Source organism: Hemiscyllium ocellatum, chromosome 7 (genome assembly GCF_020745735.1).
Source record: "Hemiscyllium ocellatum isolate sHemOce1 chromosome 7, sHemOce1.pat.X.cur, whole genome shotgun sequence".
NCBI lineage: Eukaryota > Metazoa > Chordata > Chondrichthyes > Orectolobiformes > Hemiscylliidae > Hemiscyllium > Hemiscyllium ocellatum.
In genome coordinates this window covers 89,625,778-89,638,233 of record NC_083407.1, presented here as the reverse complement: position 1 = coordinate 89,638,233, position 12,456 = coordinate 89,625,778, and the positions used below count along the sequence as shown (strand labels likewise).

The window sequence follows — 12,456 nt, the reverse complement described above, 5'->3', positions numbered from 1 at the left end:
TTTCTGATGAGGGAAGCTGGTCAGGATCTGCCTGCATCCACTGACATTTAGAGAAAGTAAAAATAACTTGATGGAAATATACAAAATCCTGAGGGGTCTTGTCAGACTGCACCTGGAAAGGACATTTCTTCTTGTTGCCAGAAACTAAAACTAGACGTCACCCATTTAAGCCAGCGATGAGAAGTATTTTCTCAGAGGCATGAGAGTTGAAACTTTCTTCTTCAAAAAGGCAATAGAAACTGAGCCCTTAATTATTTTTTTAAGGCAGAGGTAGATAGATTTTGATAAGGAAGGGGTGAAATTTATGGGGGGGTAGACAGAAACATGAAGTAATCAGATCAGCCATGATATTATTGAATGGAGGAGCAGGCTTGAAAAGCTGAGTGTCCTGATCTTGTACCTAATTCAGATGATTGAAGAACTACAATGTGAAGTATTGCAGTTGATTCATTACAGTGTATATTAATATTATATTGGATGAAATGTATATATGTCTACATTTTTAAATAAATAAAGTATTGTTCATTTTAATCTGTTCCATTGCAAAAATTTTTCAAAAATGTTACTGTATAAAAGAATCAAAATTATGAGGTGGCCTAAATTATGAGCTGAATTTAAAAAAAAATCAATTTCTACACAAGTATATCTGACAAACAGCATAACATAGTAAGATACAGTAAGATAACTCTTAACCTAACTTATTTCTTGACTAAAGCTTGCAACCACTTTGTTTTCTTTTTAAACATTTTAAACGATGCTGTATAATTTCTTGTTCCATAACAAACTTGTTGGCTATATTCAACTATTTAATCCACCATAATGTACTCAAAACTATCACTTGCCCTCTTCAGGCGTTTAAATTAATCAATTGCTGGTGCAAACTTAGAAGCGTGAACCTCAAATTGACTTTCGTATTTACATACCAGCATAACCCATGAATTTCCCAGGTATTTCCTGATTGCAACAACGACTGCAGAAGATCTGTCCACACAAACGGCAGTGATGTCGACGTCTGAAGGTGGTAAACTTCTCATTACAATCATAACACTCTTTACATTGACTATCTGGCATCCAGTACTGCTTCAAATCAGTGTCCTATTTTGCAAAACCAGGAAACAATTGAGGATTCAGTGATTAGAACTATAAAAACATAATAGAACTTATGCGCATGCATTACAAATAAACATTTCTGATTCCAGTCCCTCCTTCTTTGGCACTTTGATATACAACTTTGCTCTAAAGAGAACTTAAACTTTTCAGCATTACAATCTGAACAAGAATGAAGGCGGAACAAAAATCAAATTTTGGCAATTCATATCATTCTTTTATAACACTGAGGTACAAGATAGTGACAGATCATGTCATAATATTTTCTCATTTTTCCCCTAAACTCCAGTTGTTTATTGTATGTCTTGCAGTTATTCTGGTCAGACTTTCAGCTCTTCACTTCCTTAGCTTTCAATTTCATATCTAGTTAGGGATCATGTCAGTCATTCTCAGGATTAGACCATTGGAAGTCCATCTTCTCTTGGGGATAGTTATCTGCAAAAATGTTATTTATCCGTTCTGAAATACTTTTCCAAGACATCAAGCTTATCCAACAATGGCCACCTTAATTCTGTTGGTAGCAGCTGCATGAAAATTTACTTGGGGCAAGACAGTAATGCAACATCACAACACTTGTTACAATAACTTCTGTTCCCCCTTCTTGAAACGTTTTGCAATGATTCCTTTTGCCCAAAGTGTTGGTGTTGCCAACATAATTAAATAAACATAAGATGGCAAACAAATTATTTTTTCCAGTTTCTTTGCAGAATTCTGCATAAATGTGCACCATTCTGAGTGACTTTCTGTATTTAAAAGATAGGAACGATGGATTGAAGATATTCAAAGTAGTCAGATATTGTACTTGTTAATGAAAACTCATGGTCATCTCTGCTCTCTATACTTTTCAGTTTGGCAACAAACTTGCTGCCCAGATATTAGCAGCATTTTATGTTTTTATGCTTGATGCAATCTTTTCTATGAGGATATGAAGGTTCTATATAGCTGTTTAGAGGGTGGTCAGACATCGGCACTTGTTGCAGTTTTTCCTGCCTTCTGAGCCCGTTTTGCCTTTCTAATTTTACGTGCTGGAGAGGTTAACAATTTAACTTTGTTTACTATGTATTGTACCTGGCTTCTTCCCTCCATTATTTCTTTCAAGCGCTTCAAAACTGTTGTAAGGCTCCTTAGTTGTACTGCTGTTCGAGGATCATGGCTTCCCATCGACACATCTGGTTTTCTAGGACCATCTAATTAATAAATCAAAAACAATTTAAACATCGAATTAATTCATGGGGTTACATCAGTTATACAAAGAAATAAGCAATTTGATCCAACTTGCCAATGGAGCAATTCTGCTCCTCTCTTATTTCATCTAAATCTAAGATAACCATCTATTTCTTTCTTCCTCATTCTCGACTTCCCCTTAAATGCTTCAATAATACCGCTTCAACTACTTACTGTGGTAATGCTTACTTCCACATTCTCACTACTCTGCATTTGAATTTTCTTCCAGTCCTCTACTGAATTTCTCAGTCACTATCTTATATTGATCGCCTCTAGTTATGCACTTCACTACAAAAGAAAATTTCCTCTCTGTATATAATAAAGTTCTGATAATGAAAAGTCTACTATTAAGTCACCACACAGGCTTCACTTTCAAGAGAAGAGAAGACCCATTCCTTTCCTGACTTTTATGGGCGGCACAGTGGTTAGTACTGCTGCCTCACAGCGCCTGAGACCCGGGTTCAATTCCCGACTCAGGTGACTGACTGTGTGGAGTTTGCACGTTCTCCCCGTGTCTGCGTGGGTTTCCTCCGGTTTCCTCCCACATTCCAAAGATGTGCGGGTCAGGTGAATTGGCCATGCTAAATTGCCCGTAGTGTTAGGTAAGGGGTAAATGTAGGGGTATGGGTGGGTTGCACTTCGGCGGGTCGGTGTGGACTTGTTGGGCCGAAGGGCCTGTTTCCACACTAAGTAATCTAATCTAATCTATTCTAAAAAACCCACATATTTCTGACATCATCACTGAATGTTCTCTGTACCCCCTACAGCACCATTTTTATAACATGGTATCCAGAACTGCACGCAGTACTCAAAGCATGATGGAAACAAAGTTTGATACAAGATTAGCATAATTTCCTTACTTTTTTAAATTCTATCCATCCAGATAGAAAGTGTAGCGCTCAGCGTCCTTTTATTTTTAAATGACCTTGATTAAGGCACAACTTTCAGTGGTTGATTTAGAATTTGTACTCGAGATCCCTTTACATTCTATCTCCACCTAGATTTACATCTTCTAAGTAACAAGTGGCCTCCATAATCTATCAAATATGCTATTTCAATTTTTCTGTGTATGTATTAATATCTAATTATTTGCCCAATATCTAAGATTATTAATTGTCTTCTCTATTTTATTACAGTCCTCCTCAGTATTAATTATATCCACGTTCCCCAATTTGTTAGCATACTCAAAATCAGAAATTATTTTGTTTCCAAATCATTAATGTCAACTGTGAACAGTAGTGGTGCTACCATGAACCCTTGTGGAATACCAATTCCCATATTTTGCCACTGAATTATTTTGTTGATCGTGATCGATGGGAGCTAAATAAATGCGCAAATCATTGTTAATGCACCAAAAAAATTTAACACTTTACACCACTTAGTAACATAAAAATTAATGGATAACTCTAAACATTAGAGCTTCACTGGGCAAATGAGTGGGAAAGACACCCTTTATACTTCCACAATGCCAACATACAGGTGTAATTTAAAACCATGTGCCAATACCTCAGTAGGAATAAAAATAAGTAGCATCACTGGAAGATATAGTCAACCAAGAACATTATGTAGCTTTCAGCACTCAGATCTGTATAAAGATAAAGGGGTTTAAAGGCTGTCATACAGCAATTCCCACCACTCAGTTAAAAATCTCACAACACCAGGTTATAGTCCAACAGGTTTAATTGGAAGCACTCGCTTTTGGAGCACTGCTTCTTCATCAGGTGGCTGCAGAGTATAAGATTGTAAGACACAAAATTTATAGCAAAAGTTTGCAGTGTGATGTAACTGAAATTAGATATTGAAAAAGACCTGGATTGTTTGTTATTTTTGGTTTGGTATTTTTCAATTTGTAATTTCAGTTACATCACACTGTAAACTTTTTCTATAAATTCCGTTATACTCCACAACCACTTGATGAAGGAGCTGCACTCCGAAAGCTAGTGCTTCCAATTAAACCTGTTGGATTATAACCTGTATTGTGTGATTTTAGATTTTGTACACCACAGTCCAACACTGGCATCTTCATACCGTCACTACTCATAGGGTTACCTTGTAACGGTAAATATGGCAGACTGCAAATGTGTATTGCAAGCCACATGCAGTGTGTACCTTTTACTCCAGGACGCAAGTTTTCTTTTTTCTTCCCCTTTTAAACTCAGACAAGTGAGGATGGAATCACAGTACACGAAAATGGTGCACAGTAAGTTTTGAGAAGATAGAAACATTCAGGAAAGTTAGCAATTTACTGCAACTCTAAAGTACAAATTGAGAGGATCAGCAATGTAAATAGAGTCACAGATACGTAGAGCACGGAAACAGACCCTTCACTCCAACTTGTCCATGCCGACCAGATATCCTAACCTAATCTAGACCAATTTGCCAGCACTTGGCCCATATCCCTCTAAACCCTTCCTATTCATATATCCATCCAGATGCCTTTTAAATGCTGTAATGGTATCAGCCTCCACCAATTCCTCTGGCAGCTCATTCCAGACACGTACCATGCTGTGCATGAAACCGTTGCCCCTTAGGTCCCTTTTATATCTTGCCTGTCACCTTAAATCTATGCCCTCTAGTTCGGGACTCCCCCACCCCAGGGAAAGAGACCTTGTCTATTTATCCTATTCATGTCTCTCATGATTTCATAAACCTACATAATGTCACCGCTCAGCCTCCAATGCTCCAGGGAAAACTGCCCCAACCTATCCTTACAGCTCAAATCTTCAAACCCTGGCAACATCCTTGTAAGTCTTTTCTTAACCCTTTCAAGTTTCACAACATCCTTCCAATAGGAAGGAGTCAATAACTGCACACAATATTCCAAAAGTGACCTCAGTAACATCCTGTGCAGCCGCAACATGACCTCTCAACTCTTATACTCAATGCACCGACCAAGAAACGAAAGCATATCAAATGCCTTTTCACTATCCAATCTACCTGCAACTCTACTTTCAAGGAACTGTGAAACTGCGTATAAGTCCTGCTCTGATTTGCCTTTCCAAAATGCAGCACCTCATTTATCTAAATTAAATTCCATCTGCCACTCCTCAGCCCATTGGTCCATCTGATCAAGATCCCATTGTATTCTGAGGGAACCTTCATCATTGTCCACTACATCTCCAATTTTGGTGTCACCTGCAAACCTACTAAGTATACCTCCTATGTTCACATCCAAATCACTTATACCATTGGTGAAGAGTACAGGACCAAGACAGTTCCTTGTGGCACTCCACTGGTCACAGGCCTACAGTCTGAAAAGTAACCCTCCATCACCACCCTCTGTCTTCTACCTTCAAGCCAGTTCTGTATCCAAATGGCTAGTTCTCTCTGTATTCCATGAGACCTAACCTTGCTGGTCTCCCGTGAGGAACCTTGTCGAACGCCTTACAATCACATCCACTGCTCTGCCCTCATCAATCCACTTTGTTCCTTCTTCAAAAAAAAACTCAATCAAGTTCATGAGACATGATTTCCCATGCACAAAGCCATGCTGACTATCTCTAATTAGTCCTTGCCTTCCCAAGTAAATGTAAACCTTGTCCCTTAGGATTCTATCTAATAACTTATCATCAGACTCACTGGTCTATAGTTCCCTGGCTTCTCCTTAACCCCTTCCTTAAATAGTGGCCCATGTTAGCCAATCTCTGACTTCTGACACCTCACCTGGGACTATCAATGATACAAACATCTCAGCAAGGGGCCCTGCAATCACTTCCCTAGTTTCCCACAGACTTCTGTGGTAAACCTGATCGAGTCCTAGGGATTTATCCACTTTTGTGTGTTTCAAAACATCCAGCACCTCCTCATCTTTCAAAATGTCACCATTGAATTCCCCACATTCTATATCTTCCATGTCCTTCTCCACAGTAAGCACTTATGCAACATATTCTTTTAGTATCTCCCCATCTCCTGCAGCTCCACCGATCGGCTGCCTTGCTGATTTTTGAGGGGCCCTATTCTCTCTCTAATTACCCTTTCATCCTTAATGTATTTGTAAATTCCCTTTGGATTCTCCTTAACCCTACTTGCGAAAGCTGTCTCATGCCCCCTTTTTGCCCTCCCAATTTCCCACTTAAGTACACTCCTAGTGCCTTTATATTCTAAGGGTTCACTCGAACTCACCTATCTGTACCTGACAGATGCTTCCTTCTTTATCTTAATCAAAACCTCAATTTCTCCAATTATCCAGCATTCCCTACACCTTCCTGCCTTTCCTTTCACCCTAACAGAAATATACTGTCGCTGGACTCATTTTTGAATGCTTCCCATTTTCCAGCCGTCCCTTTATCTGCAAACATCTGCATCCAATCAGCTTTTGAAAGTTCTTGCCTAATACTGTCAACATTTGCCTTCTTTCAATTTAGAACTTCAACTTTTAGATCCAGTCCATTCTTTTCCATCACTAATTTAAAACTAATAGAATTATGGTCGCTGGCCCCAAAGTGTGCTCCCCCCCACTGACACCTCCGTCACCTGCCCTGCCTTAATTCCCAAGAGTAGATTAATATCCTCTACCACATCTTGTTTAGTTACAATTTTGTCAGTTTTTTTCCTATTTTGTGTTCCTTCACAAGAAATTTTCTTAATTACCTAATAAATTACTTTATTTTAATATACATTGTTGAGTTCAGTACTTTTATTATCACACAACACCAGCTCCTCAGCGCTCCAAAAGCTAGTGCTGCCAATTAAACTTGTTGGACTATAACCTGGTGTTGTGTGATTTTTACCTTTGTACACCCCAGTCCAACACCGGCATCTCCAAATCGTTATTATTATCGTACGTTACTGATATGGTTATCCATTCAAACAAGGTACTGCTTTGCCACAATGCATGTCTATTATTCAAGGAACTCAGTTTGGTAATTATTTGTCTTTAAGTAATCCTCAGCATTGCAATGTTAGCATAAAGCAATTGGAAATATTTCAATGGGGCCAGATGCACTTGTGCATGTAAACTTCTTAAAGCAATGACATATACCAGTGACAAAATGTCATGACAATCTGCTATTGATTCTATTGTTAGACAGGATGTAAGGTCTGTATATTGCAATTGAGCAATGTGTGTAGTTTGTTGAGTAAATTTTTTTTTTAAATTTCAGTTCATAGAAGATTAACTAAAGTGTGACATTGGTTCAAACATACACTTGCCTTTTTTTGTGCTTTCGTCATTACAAGTGGAACTAGATTGGACACTCAAGATAAAACTTAAAAGGTGAAGTGAAAAGGAAAACAGGAAAAACACAAACCAAAAGAAATCTGAAACATGCTTGTAACCACTGTAAAGACAGCAAAGACACTGACAGCAAGAAACTTACTACATTCGACAAACAGCACTGGAACAGTTTTATATATGGTACACAGGATTGCAGTTGAACAAATTATTCTACAAATATATATCATAGCCCCGTAAACTATGCAGCAAAAGTATGCAAAGTAAAAGAACTAAAACTTGAAGAATTCTTTTTAAAAAATCAGTCGAAACCCTCAAAAACAGTATACAATTGAAAATAGGAGAAAGTGAGGACTGCAGATGCTGGAGATCAGAGCTGAAAAATGTGTTGCTGGAAAAGCACAGCAGGTCAGTCAGCATCCAAGGAGCAGGAGAATCGACGTTTCGGGCATAAGCTCTTCCGAGTGAAAATGTCATTTCCTGAAGAAGGGCTTATGCCCGAAACGTCAATTCTCCTGCTCCTTGGATGCTGACTGACCTGCTGCACTTTTCCAGCAACACATTTTTCAGTACAATTGAAAAAAGACATGTAAAATGGAGCCTGTTGTAAACATTAGCAAGAGTGCATTAAGCTAATCTGGAGATAAAAATCAAAATGGAGTTGATGTAGACAATTATCCAGGTTTCCTCATATAAATATGCTTTGCCATTTTTACAGCATTGTTGACAATAATGCTTTTTTTTTGAAACTGAGAAGGATCCAGGATCACGTCTGCATGGCTAGCAACACAATGAAAGCTTGTTGTAAGTACGTCCCATCAAATCAGTATTTAAGAATTATTTAGAAGTAGATTATTATCCAACATAGAGATGTACCATATTGAAAATATCAATGCCCAACAAGATTAAGGAATTTTCAGCAAAGATGCCTCTCCTGTGTAAGACAGTAGTGTTCACTATCCTTTTGGGCTTTTTATTTTCTATCTTCAACCAAATAAGCAGGCCTAAATTAACTTTGAACTGAAACCAGAGATAAATTACATATATATAAGTGTGTGTGTGTGTGTGTGTGTGTGTGTGTGTTCGTTCGTTCGTTCAGATTTTGTTGGAATGTTAATCGAGTTAAGATAGACTTCCACAACTAAGGTAATAACTACCAGAAATTACATATACGTATTTTACCGTCTTAAAATGATGCGTGCAACTTTTGTTTTAAACTTTATTTTATAATTGACATCTTCAGATGAAAGTTTTGGAAATTAATTCAATTCCAAGATATGTATTACATAAAGATAACAAATATTTGACTCATTCTTCCCAACAGCAATCTTCCATTAAATAACCTTCAACTTATGCAGTTTTGTATAAAAAGAGGCCTTTTGTCCTTTTGAGCAACCAGAAAGGTACTTAAAACACAAACCAAAGAGCACCATTTATCAAAGGAAAACTGGAAATTGGCAATTATGTGCTGGCAAGAAAAACAAACAACAAAAAAAAGACAGAAATCACAGCCCAAGTCTTGAAACCCATTAGATCCAAAAACACCTAAGAACAATTGCATCAAAGATCTGAAGATGCTCAGAGTAAACAAGAGCAAAAGTACCACAATTTTGAAATCCCTGTCAGTTACTTTACAGGCAAGGTACACAGGAATCCAAACAGCTGCTGAAGTATCAAAGTCAAACAAAAAGTCAAATGGGGAGACAATGGCCTAGTGGTATTATTGGTGGACTGTTAATCCAGAGATCAAGGTAATGATTAATTAGCCCTTCAGCTCAACATGTCCACACTGCCCCTCCTAAGAGTAACCCATCCAAACCCATTCCCCTACCCTATATTTACCCCTGACTAACTCACCTAATACAGTGGGCAATTTAGCATGGCCAATTCATCTCACCTGCACATCTTTGGATTGTAGGAGGAAACCCGAGCATCCGGAGGAAACTCATGCAGACACAGGAAGAATGTGCAAACTCCACACAGACAGGTGGGAATTGAACCAGGTCCCTGGTTTTGTGAGGCAGCAGTGCTAACCTCTGAGCCACCGCCCCATGATGTTCTGAATTTGAATCCGGTCATGGCAGACAGGGGAATTTGAATTCAATTTTTAAAAAAAAGCTTGAATTAAGAGTCTAATGATGACCATGTATTCATTGCCGATTGTAAGAAAAATCTATCTGGTTCACTAATGCCCTTTAGGGAAGGAAACTGCATTGTTATCGAGTCTGGTCTACATTTGACTCCAGACCCACAGCAATGTAGTTGAGTCTGAACTGCCCTCTGGCAATTAAGGATGGGCAATAAATGTTGCTTAGCCAGGGACGCCCACATCCTGTGAACAAATAGAAAAAAACATGATTTAAAAGGGCTGCCGGAACAATTACAGGCAGAATTATATTGTGTGTTACGTGGGAATTGGAAGCACTATAAAATAGTTCAAGGGAATGCAAAAGAAAAGAGAAACCTTACAAGAGTTAAAAGGAAAGTTTATAGCAAAAGAAAGGCATGTTGAGCATCACAAGTTAGTGAGGGTAGAAATTCTTCATGCAAAGGGTCAAACTCCAGAGAGGTAGTTGAAGCGGTTAGCCAGTATGAGACAGGGAGGGAGCAACAGTACAAAGGTTCTGAGCTGGACCTCGTGAAATAGACTGAATATCCCTAACGGCAATGGGATCCATTGTACTAGGTAAGAAAGGATGCAGGAGACATTGAAATGGAATTCTTTAATATACCCTGAGCCTCCCTGTGTGAAAATATGCCCTAATATATGGAAGTGTACCAATGTATGCAAGTTCAATAGAGCCGTAAAGCCATCTAATCACCTGTAATTTTTAAATTGAAGTTAGCTGTATTTTAAACTTCTTTTCCTATCAGTACTTCAGCTGCCACAATTTAAAGTCCAGAAATTCCTTCCCAAGGTCTCTCCACTAAAGTACCTCCCTCTTGCTTTAAGACATTTATACAACCAAGTATTTTAACCAAGCTTTTGTAACCTGATTTGTTTTCTCAGTATTAAACTTTGTTTACTAATGCTACTGTGAAGCACCTACTTCACAAGATTCTACATAAATGAAAGTTATAGTTGGATTAGAAATGGGCGTGTTTTCTCCTATTGTATGGTTGTGTATTTTTTTCACAACAGTCATGGTGACATGCTATTGTCAAGTATGTATACTTTCCTAGATAGGTTTATTCTGCCTTCCTTTTTGACTCTTCCCTCATGTGTATTGCATTATCTTCCATGAGGACAAGCAATCATCAAGCATGCTGTAAACATCTGCAGTATGGTATAATGAGACATGGTTTGCTACTTCAAACCTATCATTCCTGATGAAGGACTATGCCGGAAATGTCAATTCTCTTGCTCCACGGATGCTGCCCAACCTGCTGCGCTTTTCCAGCGCCCCACTCTCAACACTCAACTAGCAAAAGCCAAACGTAGACAGTTGAGAAGATATTTCTGGGATGCCTTATGGATAATGTTGGAACAGACCCACTGGGTTTGACAGCATTCACTAAAGTACATGACTGCGATTTTCTTTAAAATTATAATGCACGAGATGGACTTTTTTTTTTGAAAACAGGAGCTCGTTTAAAGCCTGGCACAATTATCAACTGGTGATTTGGAGGATTAACCACTAAACATTTTTTTCCCACAAAATTTCAAATCCGTTCTATTTATTCTCCCACAGCCCAACCCAAACACTTTCTTTATAGCACATTTGATTGAAGAGAAACAGTGTAGATGTAATTTGTCTGAAAACTGCAGGAATAGCTATAAATTATACCACAGTTAATGTCACAAATTAATAACTACAAAAGTGATCCAGCTACAATATTTTATATCAATGGACAAAGCAAGACTCAACCACACTAGCTTTTATGATTCAATATCATTAAAATCATAATGACTGTTATAGAAGCAACTGACTCTGTTAGCATTGTATTAGTTCACAGAAAATTAATTAGCTAACTGAATACACTCTTAGTCAGTCCATACTGTTTAATTGGTCAGTTCAATATGTTGATTGCAATGCTACCCCACTTATCCAAGTGCCTGGATTCAATATTACCACAAATTGAACTTCAGAAGTAGGCAGCCAGAATGATTATTCTTTTGAAAGTGGGTTAAAGTGAAATGTTAATTTGTTTTAAAAAAAGGCTTCAGAGAACTCAACTGTGATTGAACTAACTCTCAAGATATGGGAGAATCTCTACATGTTCAGCTGGGGAGGAGGCATGCCAGCAATAGAGGTGGGGTGCAACGGCAGGGCTGAGTTTAGCATTTGGGTGAATGAGGGGCTGAATCAAGGGAAAGAATACCTGCCCTGCAGGAAGGGGTGGATTACCTGGAATGGGAGGCGGAATGGCCAGAGTGGGTGGCGGTGAAAGGAGTTGCTGAAACGCTCCAGAAATGGGGAAAGAATTTCTCTCTACACATTTATCGAACTTGCCTAAGTCCAGAATTTATATCCAAATCCCCATCAGGAATTGTAACTCAGAAATTTCTGTACAGTACATTATTTTGTTTAATTTATATGAGTTGCTTAATAAAAATATCATGGCATTACTTAGCTAACAGCATTTTAAGTAACTTGTTTTATTGCAAAAAAAAATGCAAACAAGACAATTTAAAAGCCACACAGTACAAAACATTTTATTATTCTACTCAGACTGCTGAACTCAGTAGCAGTTCCAACCATTATAAAGAAAAGAACATTGTTGTTGGAACACTAACTGTTGCAATTTAGAGCACATACACTTCAGTAACATGCAGAATAGAGTGATACATCACATAAAGCTATGTTATTCATGTAATTTTTCGTATTGCCATTAGAAATATGATAAAATGTGTTTTCTGGATCTAAACCTGAAAGATACATTGGTTATATATTTATCCACTAATGAAAGATGCATATTTCAAGACAATCATCTTGATGTTGCAGTGATCA

The 12,456-nt window shown here is 38.0% G+C and overlaps 1 protein-coding gene across 5 annotated transcripts in view; it reads right to left on the bottom strand.

Moving 5' to 3' along the window:
- The window catches only part of pikfyve (phosphoinositide kinase, FYVE finger containing), a 154,231-nt gene that overhangs the window by 106,772 nt on the left and 35,003 nt on the right, over nt 1-12,456 (bottom strand). For all 5 annotated transcript variants that reach the window (XM_060827485.1, XM_060827484.1, XM_060827486.1 and 2 more), the window contains exons 4-5: nt 2,176-2,294; nt 924-1,095 (exon numbers count right to left, since the gene is read on the bottom strand). In XM_060827485.1, the coding sequence (XP_060683468.1) occupies nt 924-1,095; nt 2,176-2,294 (291 nt within the window). The remainder of the gene's footprint in view (nt 1-923; nt 1,096-2,175; nt 2,295-12,456) is intronic.